Raw genomic sequence first — 21,028 nt, 5'->3', positions numbered from 1 at the left:
TTGCACCAAATTTTATGAAATTATTATCTCAAGGTGATCCTGAGATATAACAATTATGAGAATGGGTCGGAAGAACTTAGACCCCTAAGTTCTGCCTCTTCTACGTATAGGTGGACAGTCCAGAAACATAAAGCGTCTAGACACAACTGTTGGAAACAAAATAAATAAATAAATAAATAAATAAATGGTAATGAAAAGGTACTTAATTACGGTTTCTATATTTCTACAATTATTTATTTCTATAGAATTATTATGTTTTTGAATTCTGTATTTTTGGGTTCATTTAGACATCCGTAGATTTGATAGAACTCATTGCACAGCTTTTGATGGAGGTAGGCACCTCTCAACCAATTAACCAAAACAATCCAGTCACAAATAAATGGAATGCCGAAATACATCAATAAAACTAGAAAGCATAAATAAATGTGGAAATGTAGACATCTATCATAGCCATTAATTTAATGAAGTACTTTGTAGCTACTAAAATATTAGTGTAGTTAATTAATCACATCTGCATTTATATAATTAATATTAAGTCAGTTTTGGGCTGCTATACAGAAATACCTTCATTAAAACTTACCGTCTTTGATTCCACCAAGACCATAAAAAAGAACTTTGTGGGACTTCCTCTATATTTCCTCTCTATTCAATCTGATTTTGCTTATTCTACTGTACCACAGTTATCCAGAAACTATTAATAACAGATGACTGAGCCATTTTCTTGGGAGATGCATTTAAAAAACTTTTCCATTTGAAAAAATTCAAATGGAAAATCCAAGACAATTGCACACACTTCATGCAGTGACATACCAAATGTCAAAAATCATTCTTCATCCAAGAACGTACTTCCGGTTCTTTGTGTCTACGTGCAACCATGTCCACCAGGAACACCTCTAAAAGGAAATTCAAAAAGCTTTTATAATTAATCCCAAGAAGACTACAAAGATCTATACATGATGCAAAGCTGTCTTTGAGAAATAGAAAGAGAGGCCGGATGTCTTGAGAAGCCGCCTATCAGCTAACCAAGAGTTTACCTGAAGTCGTGATCTGATGCAAGCCCTAAGTCACTGGAGTGAGGTCTCCTCTACCTGCGAGAAATACAACACTTGAAAGCAGCAAGAGAAACCCATAAAAACTTTTAGCACACCATTATCAACATATGACAACAACAGACACAAGGTTCACACTTCAATAATTCATTTAATCTCCAGAGAGTTGCACTGACGTTGTCTTTGTTACATACTTCACACGATAACACAATAAAACACCTCGCAATGTACAAGGTCGTGCAACATCAAGTCTGGCTTCCAGCATTGGCGCACACAGTCTCGATATACAGGCTGTTCAGATCAGAGGGTGCGTTCACAAATGTCGTCTATGGAATACTGTTGCACAAAACATGGTTGAGCGTAATCGGTGGATTCTTTTCTGTTCCTGTCATTTTTGTAGTCTTCGGAAGAGTTTCAGTCCAAAAATGACAGGAGATAAAACAAAACAACTATTAAATCATGATAAAAAGCTCATTAAACAAATGACTTTTCCAAAATGGCTTCCATACAAATGTGTGTTCTCCAACGTGGTCATTTCCAGCACGTCAAAGGCTAATCAAATCAAAAGTGAAAGATTTCACCCAAATATTGGCTTAACCCAGGATGAACAACTCATTAGTCTGTAAATAACACTGGATGATTCCAAAAGTTTTGTCTTCAAGGTAAAATAACATTTTTTGATTTTTTTTCTTTTTGTAGGATATGATTTCAATATCAATTGGTGAAAGGACATTTTAGTGACATTGCTGTGACAATGGAACGACAAGTAATCACACATTATATCATTGGTGTTGAATGGGATGTCTCAAGCTGCTCTGCGAGTAATTGTACAACCACCAATGTAATGAACATTTATCATTCTTTTACGATTAGTTAGATATATTACATTTTATCAACACACTTTTGTCCTTATACATTTGTCATAAATAAAAGATTTTTTTTCCCATCAAGTCAATTAAAAAAAACACTCGTAAACAATCAAAATCTTAACACACACACTCACACGCAAATGTCTTTTTTTTCCCCCGTTAACTTTGCTTCTTTGTAAAGTGCAAGGCAAGATACAGTAAACTTTGAAATGTACGACATACAGCAACTTTCGCGGCTGAAGCTTGTGCACGCGCTCTCTCACACTTTGTATGTCTCATAACCCACTGAACGAACTTGGCACAACACCACTAAAGCCTCTAAGGTGTAGTATAGCTGGCACACTATGGATTACAGTAGCACAATCCTACCAGAGCTGAACATCTACAATGCCTCACAGTAAACCCGTCCCATCAAGGGTTAGCTTGGTAAAAGCAAAAATAAGTTAAGAAAAATCAAGATCCAACCCTTTACAAGAATGGGAAGAAGCACAGCAATTAGCATTTCAGCCTCTTTGTAAATGTAATATTCAAGCTGTAGCGAAAAAATGTTATTTTTTTTATCCCTTTTGTAGTTTTGAAAGCAGAGGCGCTAACGCCACATGTTAGCATAAGCTGAGCTGCGTAGCGTTTTTTTTGTTAGCAGGTTTAGCTAACTCATGGACCTTAAGAATTAGCACTCAGATTTAACCTCGTCTTGTGAACATTACATTTTTTATGATGGCACTTATGCTATATTTTACCAAATTAACTTTTTTTCTGTCCATTGGTTATAGCGTTAGCTTCACAATGCGTTTAGCTTAGCTTCTAAAAAAAAAATATATATTAAGGATGGTAAGGAAGAAAAAACAGCCAAAGCTCCAACAATTAAGTAGTCTGCTAGCATATTTAACAAATTTAGCAAAAGAAAATATTGTTTAACTAGCCATAAGCTAGCGATAAGACATTGGAGCTTCTACCTGACAGTAGCCCCTGAAGTTGCAAGCTGAAATAAAATATATTTTTACAACTCAAAGTAAACACGCCTTTACTAAGAAATCTAAAATAACTTATAACTTAAGATATTAATCTTCTCATTTTTCTTGAGGTAAAACAGCAAATAAGTAAACGTCCCAAAATGCTGGCGTATCCTTTAAAAGGTCATCCATCATCATCGACGTCCGTTAAAACCTGCTCAGAGAAACACTTCGTTAAACTCGTTGTAAACCGATACATTCTCGTCGAGTATGGTTGACAGCAAAGTACCTGACAGGCGTTAATGTGCGTTACTTTTCCACTAAATGAAACTTCTGAAGCCTTATCCCAACTGAACGGCAACAAACCTGCTTCTCAGAGCAGGCTAAAATAAAACCAATGTTCACAATAACGTCGCTAACTTTAAGGAACGACCTAAAATTCCCTTTTATGAGGCAGTTTTTCACTGTGAGGCGAAGGAAGGCTAAGTATGCATGCAGGGACACACAGAACAGCATCAATTGGCTTCGATTATATGCACAGTGGCCAAGGAGTTTGTCAAAGGGGGGAAGCAGCAAAGCCAGGACAGCTTCACAGATTACCATTGGGAAAATAAGATATACAAAAAAATATATATATATTATATATTTGTAATATTAATAATAATAGTTTTTAATCACAGACAAGGCAAACTGAAATATCCACTGACTCTTATATTACATATACAATCATGAGTATGGCAAAGTAGGAGTAATATACTGAGCAGCTGTAAGGTTTTAATGCGTCCTTGATGCTTCCTCCTTCTGTAAACACCTTTACCACACACTGCTAAAAATACTGAGTCATTTCATCTGGTAACGTACCTCAAAAATGGTTCACAAGTGAAAAAAAAAGCAAAGTGGAATTTGTTTTTTAACACACAAGTCACACTTTAGACCTCAATGATAAGTTTAAAATCCCACAGTCTGATCTTTTCACAAGGCTGAACCCCAGATGAAGCGACTCTCTTCATCTCTGCAGAGCGGCTGCATAGCCTCCAACCACGCACAAGTCACACAACAGCCCATTAAGAACCACTTTAGAATCACAACAGTAGAACCTTTGTGAAATCGTATATGATTCAACGTTATTCACAGGTTAATACAAGTCCACACAGGTACATTCCTCGGTACATTTTTTTTTTTTTTTTTTTTTTTTGCAACATTTAAGATATCCTCCAGTTCGCTAGACGGTAAGGTTGAGATGTTTCAGTTTGTTCATTTTGACGATTTTGTTGGAGTTCTCATGGCAGTAGCAACACGAAATAAATACTCTTAGAAAGTCCCACGAAAAAAAAACATCAGAAGGCTATTCAGAAGTTCAGAAGTAAAACAATTAAAATCAAGAGAAAAAGTGAAAACGTATGATAGTAGATATAAAATAAGATGGTTGCACTCGACATGCAGCACCGCGTAAACACATTTCTTTGTCAAAAAACAAACAAAAATAAAAAGTTTGTGAGGAGGACGCTTGTTGTTCCACACCTTCAGTTTGATTCGCCGTCGGCCTCGCCCGCAGAGCCAAAAGCAGGCGGTGAAGCGGTGCCACGCGAAGCCGGGCCCCTTCATTCAAAATCAATAAAAACAAGAAATGAATCCTCCCCGTCTGCAGGAGCAAAAAAAAAAAGGACGGTGAAGAGGAAGTAAGCCAGGGAGGAAAGAGAATAAGTTGGGAAGGTGGTTTTCCTTTTCTTTCTAACGCCTCAGGTCAAACCACTGGGCGTCGTGGTGAGAGGGGAGGAGGACAGGAGGGGTGCTCCACACCCTCGGCTGTCATGATTAGAAAACACATCGCGCACGACTTCAGTTGCCCGAGGAATCAGCCTCCGCTGCCCCACCTTTAATATCCCAAGCTCCTGCAAGAGAAAGACAGACAAATACAAATGACAGATTGAGCAAGTCCTTGCAGACAAATATGAATTAATAACACAAATATGTCAAGGAAAGACATTGCTCTTGAGGCTATGGCTACTTTTTGGATCCTAGCTGGAAGCTGCTGGCTGCAGTTGCTTTTCTAAACTTTCTACCAGCTCATAATGCTCTGTGTTTTTTTTTCCAGTGCCAGATGGGGCACAATGTCAAGCACAATGAAGTGTTTTGTACAGCAGGTGTACACAGAGCAAACACAAAACTGTAAATGAAATGAATCTGGGCTCCTTACAGCTGCTATTGATCCACCAGCAAAATAAAAAAACACCTTGATCCCACTCCTGCAGATTGGGTTGCAGAACTTCCTCGTTATTGCCAAAGGGAAGTTCTGCAGTTTGTTTTGTTCCTGCGGCTCTGAGGCACGACTACACAACACCGACAGGAGAGGGAACAAAAAGGACTGTGCTCCACTTTGCTGGTTACGTTTACATGGACAATTATGCTGATGTGAGTTTCCAGCTCACACAGTTGGCACGGACGCTAAATAAAATGATGTGATGAGACATGTGTCATCTGTAACTGTAGAGCTCTGATGACAAAGTGCTTCTTGTTCTGTGGAAGACATTTCTGGAAATACAACAACAGAATTCAATAGAAGAAGGTTAATCACCTTCTTCTATGGAGATGGAGACACTTTAACAACGTCACTGCCCAAACCCATAACTGATCTGTTCATCAAACCTTTGTTTGAACAACTTGGTGTTTGACGCCTTGAGGTACTTGATGATTGAGGCACTCAGCAGTCATTACCAGTTTCTAAGGGCCTGTTCAGACCTTGCATTAAGATCTGATCTGGGATATCTGATCACAAGTGACCAGCTTTAGGTATGCGTGTTCAGACCTGGCATTAACATGCGTCTCCAGATCTGATCTCAGTCTTGCGCCCTGTATGTAAATAAACCTGACATCATCAGGGGTGCAGTAGAATATTTCAACAGCTGATGTCTCTAATGGATCTCTACCGCTGCTCCAGAACCGAGAACAGAGCTGCTTTATGTGTGTGTCATGACTTCTACAAGTTATTATTTATTGATCTCCTCCCCGACGTTAGTTAGACCTGTACAAAACTCAGATTACAACTCCATCCCTGGAAGCTTCTATACACACACCTAACCCTAACCCAGACCAACTCCAAATGTGATCAGATGCGATCTCAGTGCGTCCTGGGCATGTCCACACCTGTCTTTCACATGATCGTCTCACACAGATCGGATCTTAACCCAAGGTCTGAACAGGCCCTGAGAAACATTTGTCGGCTGTATTTTAGTTCTGTTTCGCCACCTCCATGTTTCTGTCCCTCCTGTGAACTCAACACCTGCCGTTCACCCCAAATGGAGCGAACATGCTCAGAGAGAATTGGATTTAATCCGAACAGAGAGAAACAATCAGATCAAGTGTTTACATGGTTATTATTATGCGCTGATTTTCTCAGTCTGCTTGAAAGTTCCTTCTCATCAGACCAGTCTGTTCTGATTGAGGTGGTTTTATTCTGATTACAAGGTAAATTAAAGCTGCAAGCAGCGTTGAACGGGCCCTCGCAATCCACGCCAGTCGGCGTCCGGCAAGGACGGGGTCACCGCAGATCTCAGGGGAAACAGAGGAGTAACAATGCACCGTGGCACGATAGCTAACAGTTCTCCAATGAGAGGCTAAGTCTTCTTGCTTCAAGGATTTATTTTGTCACTCCTAATTTAAGTTTACTGTGAAACTGAAATACATACAACAAAAGATGATTAAATATAAAATTAAGAATATATCTTAAATATATCAAAGTATCTCTTCTCTTTCCATCTAGTAAAGACTGACAAATACTGTAAATTTATGTACAACTAACCCCCTTTTAAGTTTACCAGTCTATATTTTTATTTTTATTTCATTTTATTTCTGTAACGGTGTACATTACACTTATATTGCTTACCTTTTGTGCAAACTACTGTTTACTGTAGTACTGATATATGTTTTTTACTACTGGCTGCAGGTACAACAATACATTACACTGTGCATTGTACTATGTATAACTGTGCATGGGACAAATAAAACCTATCTATCTATAACAACGAAGAATAAACTCCGCTAGCTTAATGCTAATGTACAATGCGAAACACCATAGACAGGCTAACGGAACTAGCATCGCCGTAGCGGCGGCAACATCAAACGACCGCGACCTTATATAAGCAGGTTACACCAACACACATGACTACGCATTTATAATACTCACAGACAAATGTTCTCTTAACTCCTGAACGATCATTAAGGCTGAACTTTAGCTGCAAAACGACTTCTTCTCTTGAAACTACTACAATCGCAATCGCCACACTGCCACCCTCAGGTGGAGACGTGCATGTCAGAAGCGGCAGCACAGAGAGTCTCGGCTCTGATTTAGTCTATATTTTTATTTTTATTTTATTGTATTTCTCTATCGGTGTACATTACACTTATAGGCTATTGCTTACCTTGTGTGCAAACTACTGTTTACCGTAGTACTATATATTTTTTACTACTGGCTGCAGGTACAACAATACATTACACTGTGCATTGTACTATGTATAACTGTGCATGGGACAAATAAAACCTACCTATCTATCTATCTATCTATCTATCTATCTATCTATCTACCTATCTATCTATCTACCTACATATCTATCTATCTATCTATCTACCTACATATCCATCTATCCATCCATCTATCTATCTATCTCTATCTATCACGGCGATGAATAAACTCCGCTAGCTTAATGCTAACGTACAATGCGAAACACCATAGACAGGCTAACGGAACTAGCATCGCCATAGCGGCGGCAACACCAAACTCTTTTGAATGTATTCTCTCCGTGGCATCAACAAACAGTTGTATAATTATTCTCTCTGTGTCATCAAAGTATGTTAAAACAGCCTCACCAATCATTAGAAGTTTAACCAACACACACACACACACACACTGACATTCAGCCAGCAGAGAGAAATGATTTGGCTCCATCTGCTGGACAAAGTAGCGAACTACGTGTGCACTGATGATGAAATGAGGGAGAAAGAGCAACTTTTCACTTTCACTACCATAAAAGGCCCTAAAGTTTAACGAAAACTCACAATCTTCGCAGGGAGTGACCATGAAGATCATAAGTATGTCGTGATAACATCTGAAGACAATAAAAATCATCCCGACAGGAATGGCAGCTCATATAACAGATTCTATTTAAATCAGACATTTCCTGCCCACAATAGGTGGCGCTACAATAATTGCATGAATATTGACATATGGATGTGTTCAGTTAGGGACCAGTAACAATACTGTAAAGTTTCATGCACTTTGGACTGAATTAAAGCACGTTTAAAGCACGTTTAATGCAACTTCCTGTTTCATGGCGGGTCAAAAAAACTGTCAGGGGCCATTAGACCCACGCCACTTCGACGAAAAGTATATGCGCCTATTTTAGTTTTTGTTCATCGAGATTCCACCTACGTAATTCCATGGTTTTGAAGTCAATCTGATAAGATTTAATACCTCATTTACAAACTCTAAGAAACGCTGTTTTTGTCCAATTTTCACAAATTTTCACACTTTTAATCAAAATAGCACACTTCCTGTTGGGTTTAGAATATGGCTCCAAGAGACTTTTTTGTGCGTCCCGGGATGTTACATATATGTGACATATTTCCAGATTTTTAGACGCAACGGGCTTCAGGGGCTGGTCCGTTGAAATTTTGTAGGTGGCGCTACTGAGCCATTTTGCCACGCCCGTGCTCGAGGCCCTGATACATTACAATTTTCGGGCAAACGAATCTTTCTGCCAATTTTCAGGACTTTTCGTGCATGTTTAGGCATGCGTAGGATTTTCTAAAGTTCCTGAAAAATAATAATAATAATAAGAAACAGTACGAAAACAATAGGGTCCTTGCACTTCGTGCTCGGGCCCTAACTAGAGTTTATATAAAAGTACTAACTGATACCAGCTCATCAATCGATGCCTGGAATCAGCCCAGAGCTGATTTCCTTCAAATATTGAGAGCTGGACTGCACCGATAAACAAACTGCTGAGGCTTTTCTCTCCTGTCACTCTGAGGCATGACTGCACAACACACTGAGGACTTCCTGACAGCTGTCATACCCAGAGCATGAGTACAGACATAATCAATAAAACGCATGGATCGGCTCTGACGCTGATACTGTAGACAGCCATGAACTGAATCTCCAAACAAAACATAGTTTATCATTCCATTAAAACGGATTAATAAGGTTTACATACTGTGGATGTGTCATGATCGTTCACCTGAGAGGGAACTGTTGGACTTCTGCTTGTGGAGCTTCTCCCTCTCCTTCTTCCCTTTAGGTATGATCTTCAGCTTCATACTGCTGCTGCTCTTGCTGCTGCTCCTCACCGAGTCCTGAAAACAAGCACAGATCATTGTTGCACACTCTGAGACTTGTTGTCAGCAAGGGCAGACGGGCTGCTACTAGTTAGGCCTTAGCGACAGAACTGACACTTGGCCGCTTGTTAGACCGTGATAGTACAACGGTGCCTCTCTGACACAAACAAACATCCGCCCCCACCTCCTCGGAGCACTGCATGAGCGGACAGATCCAGTGGATGTCGTCCAGCTTGTGGAGCTCGGCGCTGAGGCTGTTCAGAGTCGAGCGGAGCTCCTCTTCCTCTGGAGACTCGGACTGAGAAAAGAGGAGACAGCTCTTAGAGAACGTGTCATTAGAGCACGCACAGCTACAAATATTTTATACAATATTTTGCCTCGGAGACATTCTCAAAAACCATTCTCGGTCTATAAATCTGCAAAAGGCTAACATCTGTTCTGTTTTCCTGCTTTCTGAAGATGATGGACATCTTTCCACCCTGTTGTGCATACTCAGAGATGTGTAAACAGAGAACATCTGCTAATCTGTAAATGTGTCAAGCATTTCTTTCAAACTAATATTAATCTACATATTATTCTAATTTATTCAGTTTTGGCTGCAACATTTATCTCTCTAAACATCTCAGTTCACTTCATCTTCTGGCTGTCATCACAGGGAACTCAAAGCTCTTCCTCATGCAGTGGTTATGATAAAATTAGCGAATGCCTAGCCCAGTCTGTTAAAACTGGAAAAGCGCTGTAAACATTTGAAAAGAGACACACAGAAAGGGAGATGGATTCTAAACCTAAACGACGTCATGCAGAGCTGCTTCTGCACAAAGGGCTATTGTTAAGAAGGTACATTTCCTTAAAGGGCGCTCAGCGCCGGAAGCAACCTGAACAAAGACAGCAGAACGGCTGAAACATGAGACGTGAGCAGGACACAAAACAGAAAACGGCAGAGAAGAGAGACGAGCACGAAGCTGGGGAGTTGTACCAGTAGTTTTCCGTCCAGCAGCATCCTGGTCTCAGCCTGCAGGACCTTGCTGCTGTTGACGATCTCCACCGCCGTGCTGCGGCTCAGACACTGGAAACACACAAATCAGTGGTCGCCATCATTACCAGAACCCAGGGTAAAACTAGAAAGTCTGTATTTGTCCTTCAATTTTCAGGGTTTAATCTTTGCATCCAATTTATAGATGTTCAAAAAGTACAAAGATGTACAAAGACAGTGACGGACTCTGCTGCAGAAAATGGATTTTCTGATAAAACTGAATGAATGACGCACAAAAATTCAACAGTAGAAGAATAAATAAGACATTAAATGAACAATTACATGGCTAAATATGTGCGGAATATTCAATCAGGGTACAATGAAATAACATTAACACAAAGTAACAGTTTAAAATGCCACTTTTCAAACCGACAAAATGAAAAACAGCGTCTCCAAAAAAACTGCTGCTGCAGAAAGCAACAGGATGAAAGCTTTAATAACACTGCATTTATATTATTCATCTAATTATTTAGTACTGTCTCCTTTTTTTGGATTGTGTACACACACTGCGTCCTTGAACTGACACCACTGATGCATTTTAGGCTGCGAAGTGAAACGGAGGTGAAGCGCGGGCATATTGCTGGAAGTCTGCACTCGTTATTTCTCCATTTCGTCAATCAAAGCGGCCATCTGTCCGTCCTTCTGTCTGTCCGCCTCCCCCTCCTCCCCCTTCTGGGCGTCTTACCTCAGGGCTGGACAGTTTGGCCTCGGTGAGCACCAGCGCGGTGGCGTTGACGGCGTGAGCCAACTCCTGCTCCACCAGCTTGTGGGTCTTGGCTGCCTCGCGGATCCTGGGGAGGACAAAGGAGGAAATCATCGATCTGAAAGAGCTATGTTTATTGTTTCGACAAGCCGAACGACAAGAGGGGATTATTTCAGCCTGTTGAGGGGACTAAAGCGCTCCGTTAGCCCACCTTTGAGTTCAGTTTGGACTCAAAACTCATAAATCTGCCCCCAAGACAAACACCTCCACTTACCGGTTTTCATTTCAAACCTCACAACAATTGTTAATGTCTCAAATTAAGTGACGGTGGTTGGAAAATTACAGAGTGCGCGACTTCTACTGCGTTCTCAGATCATTGAATCTCTTTACAGCAGAAGCTCCCTGCGTGACTGCTTTGTGGGGTTAGTTCACAGGGCTAATTAAAATATGCATCATCCTTGAAAGGAATGCAGTCTGCTGACGTATCTGAAAACATCACAGCGAATCCGAGAAACTGCGGGGGGGGGGGACACAAGTTGTTTCTAAATGCCAAAAGGAGAAATAAAACTACGAATGAGCGCAACACTGAAAAACTTAGCAAACAGGCCAGTTAATTGCGGTGGGATGAAGGAATCCCATAATGTGGAGAAAAAGTCCCCCTTTACCTCTTTAAGCTCCTCACACACAAACACATGACTGAACAGGAAGTGCGTTGATGGGCTTGCTCTTATGTAAGGGTTGTGTCATCATTTTAACAGTAAACCGAGTCAAGACCAGGAGAGAAACGTGTCACATACTTGCTGATGAGCGTGTCGGCCACGATGCCCAGCTGCTGGACCTGAGCGCACTCCTCCTCGGTCAGGTACTCCATGGACTGCTGGGAGTTGAGGCGGGGCCTGGACGAGCGGTAGCTGTCAATCTTCCTCTTGTCCTCCCATGACTTCAGCGTGCTCTCGAACGCCTGGTTGAGCCAAGACGGAGAGGACGGTCACTTTCTTTCTTGTCGGCGCTGGCCAACGTGTTCAAACAAACTAAATTCATGAGCTTCCTGCTTCAATGTGTGTCTTCAGGTATTCCGTGCTTGAGCAGACACAAAATACAATCGGAGAGACAAGAAATCTTTTTATCTGTAAAGCTGTAGGAGCAAAGAAAGAGAAGCGTTTTATTACCTCTATGTCTGAATTTAATATTAACCGCGCCTCAAGCGGCATCCAGGGGGGACGTCGTTTACCTGAGATATAACTGTCACCGTTTCACTGAATGAAAGCCACATTTAGGAGGATAAAACCAGAGAGCCTGAGTTATTCTCTCTCTGCGGTGCTCAAGGAGGGAAACCATGGAAACAAACTGCCCAAATGCGCTTGGCTCATGAGAGCCCTTAAAGGTTTGAGCAGCGCAAAGAGAGAACAAACACAGTGGGTATGGATTTGGTTTGAGAAATCCTGAAATAGAAAGAGCCAACAGCGCGGCGTTGAGAGCTGGAGCCTGAGAGCCGAGAGCGGATTTTCAGCTGCAATATTTATGAAAGGACGAGTATTTCATGCCGACGCCATTTTTCTTTCTTGATCCACAGTTTTTCCACATGCACACAGTCAATACAGACATATGTTGCGGGTAAAATCTGAGTAGATTTTATGTTTGCGCTTACTCTGTCTCTGGTGAGCATCTGCGCGCGGTTCTTGTGGATGATCTTGACGATGCCGGGCGGCTGGATCCAGGCCTCTCCGTCCACCTGCACGGGAACCCCTTCCTCCCCCAGGATGGTGATCTTCACCTGCCGGCACTGAGAACGCAACAGAGCAGAAAGCAGAAGCTGTCAAGATGTTTTGTTTATTTTTTATGTTTTGCTTCTTCCCCTTTTTTTATTATTTTTAACTAATTTTTTTTTTATTATTCAACCCCTTCAAACTGCTGCTTTCTGTTTTAACCACGAATCACGTTGGAGCCACATGCTTTTTCACCACTAGTGAAAACCATAGACTGTATAAAGATGGATGACGGAACTGCTCCTCAAAAGTGAAGCTTGGTGGAGCTTATTATAGGTCATAAGCTCCACCTCCTCCATGTTAGTGGATGGGACTTGGGCCAAACTAAAACACTGAAATATATGTCAAATATATTTTTTTCAAGGATTGTTTCAGTCATTTTAAGTAGTTAATATAATGCTGATGCATGTTCAAGTGTCCATTTTTAGTTATTTGACGCTATAGAAACAGGATGTGACATCATGATGACTACCAGTTGCCATGCCAACTGCCCCAAGAAGCGGTCCCGTAGGACTGTGAGAGTAGGAAAAAATTACGGCTCCACGTGGCTCCACTCCCGGACCTACTGAGCAGACTCTGGCTCCAAACTTGCCAGATGGTGCCGCCTGAATCCCTGGGAAACTAGTTTCAGTTTGACCAGTACAAGGAAGTGGGGTTGCATTGTCCATATTTATATACAGTCTATGGTGTGAATGCAGAATCAAGATACTTGCTTAGGCTATGACGCAAGGCTCACTGTATAATGCTGTATTCCGACAAGCACTTCCACAAATGTGTAACTACCTAAATTTCCTTCACAATGTCTCCGGCAAGAACGGAAAATTCACCCTGATTCTGCCTCAGTCAGTTCAGTGGTCGTACACATCAACTACTCTCTGATACCTTTTCTTTGTTGCTCCAACATGAGATGCTCAGTAACAGTCAGCATTGTGTGAAGTAAATGACAACAAACTCAACTATCTGTGTCATGCTTCCGTGTCTGGGTGCAATGACAGAAACTGACTATATTTGCTGCTGTGCTATTTATTTATTTTTTCTGGAAACTGAGCCTTTTATCTTATAAAGTTTTACATTACTCAGTAGTTTTGTGTTATTTTGACCACAAATACGAGCTTTCTGAAAGTTTGGAAATGCGCGATTTATGCTATGGCGAGACATCTTGTATCATGTGACTGAAATACTCCAGATGTTTTAGCATTACTAATAACTTTATGCATTACTGATGTAAAGTCTCGTGCAGTATGGCTTTAGGAGCAGAGCTTCAGGGATGCTAATAAGAAGACAATTAATGTGTCATTGCTTTCTGCAGCAGCTTGTCAAGAGGTAAATAAATCCAGGAAAATCCTTCGAGTCGAGTCGTTCACCACTGTAACACGTAGTACCTGTTGCTAGGCATAAAGCAAGCTTAAGAATGTTAAGTACTTTAATTTAATGTTGCAGTTATCACTGAGGATAAAAACCTCAGCAGAATCTACAGCCAAGCTAACAGCTCTGAGGCTTTGAGCTGAATACTAACGTGATCACTCCATCATGAGGATGTGTGGAAGACATAAAGTTTAAGAGAGCACCACTAACTCAGAAGCTTTCCAGAGTATAGAAAGGAGATAGTTATTTCCTAAGCGTGGATGTGTGTGCCTTACCTGCGCGATGCGATGGTGCTGCAGGTTGATGACTCTGGACATGGCCATCTGCATGCTGCCAAACACAGCCACCACCTCCAGCTTCTTATCATCAAATGACGGAGCACCGAAGTTCTGGAGGAACAAAGTAAAAAACCATCAGATGCAAAGTGAGACTTCTGTTTTCTTAAGTTTTTTGAGTTAAGATGTATTATTCTTTATTATTTCTTTTTGAAAGCTGCACCACGCTCACATTATCCTCCTTGGTGCCGCCCCAGAAGTTGATGCCGCCTGCATAGCTAGGGATGTTGAGAACAGCCAAGCCCTGCAGACTCGGCAGAGACATGGCAACCCCGTCGCACTGCGGAGGGGAAAGAGAGGACGTTTGAAGATGGAGGAAAAACAGCTGAGAGCAATCTGTTTCAAAAAAACAGATGCAGACACATTTTTTTTTTTCTTATATTTCTCAGAGTGTGTCTGACCTCGAGCTGAACCCTTTGCTCCAGGTTCTTGTACGTCTTCTGGACCAGCTCTTTGGTGCCGAGGACTCCGTACCACATCATGTTCTTGGTGCGACTACTGCGGGAGGAGACGGGAAGAAGAAACCAATCAGCACTGAGCCTATACCGCACTGTCATTGATGATAATGCTACTTGAGACGAAGGCCCTGTTCAGACCTTGCATTAAGATCTGATCAGGGTGATTCAATCATGTAAAAGACAGGTGTGAACGCCCCCAGGACGCATTGAGATCGCATTTGAGGGATCCGATCTCTGACCACGTTTGGATGTGGTCTGGATCACATATGTCCACATGTGTCGGCATTCCTTTGGTAGTGTGAACACAATGTGCCCTGAGTTCCATTAAAGACCATCTATACTCAATAGGGGTGCTCCTGCGAGTTTTGCCTCAGATATTCTGTCCTTGTACCTGTGAACTAACTAAAAACTAAATGAATATAAGTAAAGTATTGAAAGTAGCAACGTGTGTGTCAAAGTCATGACACACACACATAAAACAGAGCTGTTCTCGGTTCTGGAGCAGCGGTAGAGATCCATTAGAGACAATAGCTGTTACAATATTCTACTGAACCCCAGATGATGTCAGGGTACAGAGAAACCGAGATCGGATCTGGAGACACATGTTAATGCCAGGTCTGAACACACGTACCTAAAGCTGGTCACTTGCGATCGGATAGCCCAGATCGGATCCTAATACAAGGTCTGAACAGGCCCCAAAACGTAGTTCACGGTTTGAACATTCGTTTTCTACAGTGGAGGGCTGGAAATACTTCAAAACCCATGAGCCTTAGCTGCTGTTACCATGGGAAATAAGCCTGTCAGGCTTATTTTCAAATGTCAGCGGTGATATGTTGTTGAATCAAGTCAAGAATTTACCCAAAATTCAAAAGCAGCCAATCTTTAGCTTTGACAGACAACAGTTTAAGATTTCCACAATGTAATTTATAGCTGTTAATTGTCAGTTATGGATTAAAAAGATATGTAACTCCTAAAGAAATCATCTTGGTCCAGAAGATGAAGGCCATCATCTGAATAGAAAATGGACAAACCTGCCGTCTGTACATGGATCTCCAAAGAGTTTCCAATGAACACATTATGCTCCATGCTCACCCTCTAATAGGACATATTATACGTTCAACACTACAATTTGTTCAATAGGAGAACTTCTCTGCGGACTCATTAGAATCTGATTTGTGTTCTCTTTACCTGCATTTTTTGGGGTGCTCGTCTCTCTTGTTGTTGAACTCCAGGGAGATCTTGGCGTCCAGGCCGATGCCGAAGTAGTTGTTCATCACACACTTCTCTGAGCATTGCCTGCAGATACACACCATGTAAGTCTGTATGTTAATGCACGGTGATGCACAACGTAGCAAACTCAAATCAGAGGGGCACACACAAGCAGACTTACACAGAGTCCTCGTTGAAGGTGACGGTGTTGAGGCTCTCTGGTTTCTCCAGGACGATGGGCGAGGTGGGACTCAAGCCTCCTTGACCTGGACGGATTTGAAAGTTTTTAAAATACTGCCATAGTCCTTTTCTACTTGTATCCTTACTGAGATGAAACTAAAGGGACACTTACGTGGCTCAGCATCCTTCAGCTCCTCACTATTTTCTCTTTTGATAGAGGACGAGGACGACATCCTCTGGACCTGCGTGTGTCTGTTCTGCTCGTCCACCACTGAAGCGATGAAGAGCGGTGAGCATTCAGACGTTACATAAAACGGATGAAGAGGATAAAGGTCACTCTTGCCTTTCTCTGCCTGCTCGATGATCTGCCTCAGGGCCTTCTTCAGACTGTTGGCCCTGAGCATCAGCTGCTCCTTGGACCGGTATGTTTTGCCCTCTGACCCCGACTCGCCGCCGCTCTCTCCGGGGCTCGAGCCGCCGCTCTCCTGGCTGGGCACTGAACCTGCTGGCACCACCTGGATGGAAACAGGAAATGTCATTGAGTTTCTGTAAAACGTGTAGTAAAACTGTAAACTCCACAGATTTCTCCTAAATGACTATCCCCATAAACTATCAGATTTTATGTACGATGGAAGCCCTGCGGCATCACCAAAGTGTTACCAGAAAAGATCTTACCATTCATAAACCTTTACTACTGCTGCTGCTGTTAGGGCATAATCTTGTGGTTTTGTTTCTGACAATGATGAGCAGCAGTTAATATTTCTTTAAAAGCTGAAATGTTCAGGGTTATGCGGATATCCATCTTTTATTTATCCATTACCAAATACACAAGGAGCTCTGAATCACAGCTTAAACCCAGCACACTTCCTTTTTTTATTGAGCCAGAGGTTGAAATCATGCTGACATTTTGAGGGCTGCGCTGTTTGCTTTTAAAGCACAGACATCAATCTGAGAATAAGAGACTCCACAGGGAGCGGAGATACAAAAAGCTACACGACGCTGTGTTGTTTGGCTCCTGCGAAGAAACATGAGACGAGTGCATAAGCCACTGTTTCACAAGAGCCCGCGTAAAGGATCAGGTTTGACTGGCTGAGTGGGGATTTAGAAACACTTTATCTTATCTCTTATCTCTCAAAACAAGCAGATAAAGAAATAAAGTAATGGTTTGGGATTAATGTGCCTGGACTGTTGGTTTGTGCACGAATGGCCAAATAAAGAACCTTGAACCTTGAACCTTGAGACATATAGAACCCAATCAAACAAATAAAACACAAATATTACACTTGTGCGTTTGTTTGTTTTTCAGGAAAGTAAGCCAACATTACATATCTGTGAGGTGCAAAAGTAAGTGCACTTGTAAGACTACAAATTACGATTCTTTTAATCAATGTGTTGAGACTCAGGTGTCGTTCAGTGCCCTGCTTTGGCTTTAAAAATCAGGAATTTGTCCCAGTCTGATCTTCATAACACATTTGTGGAACTGTGTATGATGTCAAAGACCAAAGAGCGTTTTGACTGAAGCAGTTCCGTATTGAGGAATGGGCAAAATCCCTCCCAATCGCTGTAGACGACTGGTCAGCAGTTACCGGAAACATTTACAGTAGTTGCTGTTAGTGCAGCACAAAGGAGTCACACTGGATACTTGTGACACTTGTCATATTCTAACATTGGCTCGTTTCCCTAAATAAACAAATACACAAACATAATATTTCTGTTTTCATGTTTCAGGATCTTTCAGGGAAAATTCACTGATGCTTTTTTTATGACGAAATGTAGAAAATTCAGAGCGCTGCAAATACTTTTATATATTATAATTTTATTTTATTTTTTTAAATAAAGGCAAAAAAAATTTTTTTGTTCCACTTATATCATCCTTTCACCCCTTAAAACTTCCTGCCATGGCCCCTCAGAGGGATCCCGACGCTCAGCTTGTAAACCATAGTCAGACATCAACACTGAATCAAACTGTCAGTAAACAATGTCGCATTTTCCAAAGTGATCCAATCTCACTTCACTCATGAGCTGGGTCGTAACACCTTTTTTCAATCAGTGCGTAAAACTTCACCGATTGCTTTGACTGTATATTGATTGTGATGGCTTATGTTATCATTACCTGTGCTTCTGCTTCTTCACTTAAGGCCTTGACGAGGGAATCAAGCTTTTCGTTCAGCAACGCGCACTGAGAAAAGAGAGAGAGGCAGACAGAGAGGACGAGAGAAAGAGGTTTTTATTGCCGCTTTGCTTACTTCACAAATTTGGAGATACAGGACAAACTGATGCTGGACACAGCTCCTAAAATCTCATATGACCCGGCTGCAGGAACATGTGAACCCAGTGTGAAATCAATACATGCTCTTATTTTGAGACTTTTATTTCAAGAAGTTAATGGCGAATATCGTGCCAGACACCAATAGAGGAAAGGACGGATAAAAGGGACTGATGGCACAATCACAGGAAGGTTTGGTGGAAGCTCAAGAAGCATTTTTTTTTCAATCTCAGTAGTAAATATTTTGTTGTTAGATGTATTCGTACTCACCAGACTCATAACTCAGTACTGTCATATTCCAATAATGTCAGACTGGTGCTGTTTGTACATCTGTGGTTAGAGTGCCAACAGAAAGTGCTAATAGCCAATCATGTTTTCATGATTGATTCAAATTAAATTAGTCCAAAGCTAATTCATATTCTGTTTACTGTCATACAGTGGAAAAGTGCAAATCAGTACTAAAACAACACCTGAATTATTGATTTATCAACTAATGGTTTCAGTTCTTACAAAAAAAGAAGCTAAAAAAGCAGTTCTAAGCTAGCTTAGCTGGCTTCACTGTGTCCATTTCAATATTTCACTTCCTGTTTGCCCTGTTGAGAAATTCTATTCACTCCAGCGGAAAAAGTAAAATGACAGAAGTGATGAAAACTTATTTTTTCATCTGCTAAACAGAACTGGAATAACGCTATTGAGTAACTTGCAAGTTAAAGGCATTTCAAAACTGGACACTTTGCTTCATGTTACCTGGTGGTTAGCTTGCTTAGTGTTAGCCTTGGTGTCTTCTAGACGGCAACAGTTGGATAGCAGCGCTGCTCTCATGAATTACGGCCGATGTGACCGCGTATTTAAGACATATTGCGTGTTCTTGACTTGGATATAGGCAAATTTTAATGTAGGTGTTTCACCTCTTCCTGCTAGCTTAAGCTGCTAAAAGAGATAGTCTGGACTCCTTAGCGTTGTTTTCCTTGACCAAGTTTGACAAGCCCAAGTCCCACAGGAGTAGATGTGGCTCTACATGATCAATACTTCTTGTACATCACTTAGAGCTTAATAAAAATAATAAAGTGGGTTTAATGTGCGACTTTTTTCCGACTCAATGCTTCCTTTAAATTTAACAAATACAAAACAAGGACCACAAATGGCTTAGAACACTAAAGGAGGGAGTGAACACTGAACCTTCAACTACATTTTGCACTCTCTCCATTATGTACGCACACCTACACTTGCCCACTAGTTACTATTACACAAGCACTTACATAACACACACACACACACACACACACACAATTGCACACAAGCCTTTTACCTTCTTGGCCATTGCATCGGCCTCCTCCTTGTTCTCCGTGGCTCTCTCGTACGCCTTCCCCACCTCCGCCACGAAATCGTTCACCGTCCCACACAGAAACCTGACGGACAGCGGGGTGAATATGATTAACATTGAGTAGTGAACCCATTACATGGCTAACATATTTCAAATTTTGGTGATTCACTACGATGGATATTACACACACATGCTCCCATTTCATTGCCGCCTACCTGCCTGTCAACTACATCGCCCCCACGCAGTCACTATTTACTCACAGTTGTTACACTGCTGCTGTATGACTCAGCAGGGAGGCTTCTCCAAACTCACCGAGCACTCATGCATTTAGAAAATATTGACAATAGCTGGAAAGCTGCATTAATACCTGATCCTCAATTTTTGAAATAATGCTTGCCCTCTCCTACAACTGTTTTATCTTCAAATTACGTACTACGTCATTCCAGATGTTTAATTGCACACATTTTTAAATTATATGTTTTTTCTGAATGCTGTTGAATATCATGCCAAGGAGAGGTGGGAGGAAATAACAGCAGAGAAGGAGAATTAATCAATCATAGCTCAACAGCTGCAGGTGGCAAAGCATTGTTAGAAAAGTATGACCGATCAATGCAAGGCCATTTTGTTCTGGTTGGAAATTTGCAGTGCTGCCTCTGAAAACACTCAAAAACTAGTCCACCAAAGTCCTTAATTGTAAAGTTATACTTTAAAGAACAGGCTATATTAGAAAAGATTCCAAATGACCATTTATGTGATAGGATGTTTTGAGTGGTTATGACAATGATCTATGCGTCCGATCCTTATCTAGGTCTTTTTAATGTTAATTCTCATTATAGTCTGAATTTAATACAAAGATAAAACTTGGCATTCATTATGAAGGAAATTTAAATCATTGAGCAACTTAGGAACATTTTCTTCCTCACATCCAAGATCGGGCACTGTGGCAAGGGGCTAATCAAGGAATTCCAGGCATCCCTTTCCTAGCAACACAATCCAGTTCTTTCAGTTCTTCCCAGACCAAACAAGATATGTAATCCCTCAAAAAAATTCTCGATCTACCCTAGGGTCTCCTCCTTGATGTCTGCACTCAGTAAACCTCCAAAAGGAGGTGTCCAAAGTGATCCTCACCAGATGTGTGAACCACCTCAACTGGCCCCTCTCTATCTGGATGTCTGAGCTCCTCACCCT

At 41.3% G+C, this 21,028-nt stretch overlaps 1 protein-coding gene across 2 annotated transcripts in view; it reads right to left on the bottom strand.

Annotated features, from left to right (window-relative positions):
• Positions 1 to 1,051: 1,051 nt before the first annotated feature.
• Positions 1,052 to 21,028, bottom strand: part of LOC311490334 (diacylglycerol kinase eta-like) — an 83,958-nt gene continuing 63,981 nt past the window's right edge. The window contains exons 16-30 of one of the 2 annotated variants that reach the window (XM_084547779.1): positions 19,826 to 19,925; positions 18,364 to 18,429; positions 16,423 to 16,765; positions 16,252 to 16,336; positions 16,050 to 16,157; positions 14,805 to 14,901; positions 14,576 to 14,683; positions 14,344 to 14,457; positions 12,586 to 12,720; positions 11,735 to 11,898; positions 10,920 to 11,025; positions 10,178 to 10,267; positions 9,386 to 9,499; positions 9,081 to 9,219; positions 1,052 to 4,763 (exon numbers count right to left, since the gene is read on the bottom strand). In XM_084547779.1, coding sequence (XP_084403905.1) covers positions 9,091 to 9,219; positions 9,386 to 9,499; positions 10,178 to 10,267; positions 10,920 to 11,025; positions 11,735 to 11,898; positions 12,586 to 12,720; positions 14,344 to 14,457; positions 14,576 to 14,683; positions 14,805 to 14,901; positions 16,050 to 16,157; positions 16,252 to 16,336; positions 16,423 to 16,765; positions 18,364 to 18,429; positions 19,826 to 19,925 — 1,759 coding nt within the window. In that variant the 3' untranslated portion in view covers positions 1,052 to 4,763; positions 9,081 to 9,090. The remainder of the gene's footprint in view (positions 4,764 to 9,080; positions 9,220 to 9,385; positions 9,500 to 10,177; positions 10,268 to 10,919; positions 11,026 to 11,734; positions 11,899 to 12,585; positions 12,721 to 14,343; positions 14,458 to 14,575; positions 14,684 to 14,804; positions 14,902 to 16,049; positions 16,158 to 16,251; positions 16,337 to 16,422; positions 16,766 to 18,363; positions 18,430 to 19,825; positions 19,926 to 21,028) is intronic. The other variant, XM_084547778.1, reaches the window with a different exon arrangement.

This window comes from Chelon labrosus (genome assembly GCF_963514085.1).
Source record: "Chelon labrosus genome assembly, chromosome: 1".
NCBI classification, from domain to species: Eukaryota; Metazoa; Chordata; class Actinopteri; order Mugiliformes; family Mugilidae; genus Chelon; species Chelon labrosus.
Note: the sequence above shows the minus strand (reverse complement) of the source record. Positions and strands in the feature narration are given on the sequence as shown.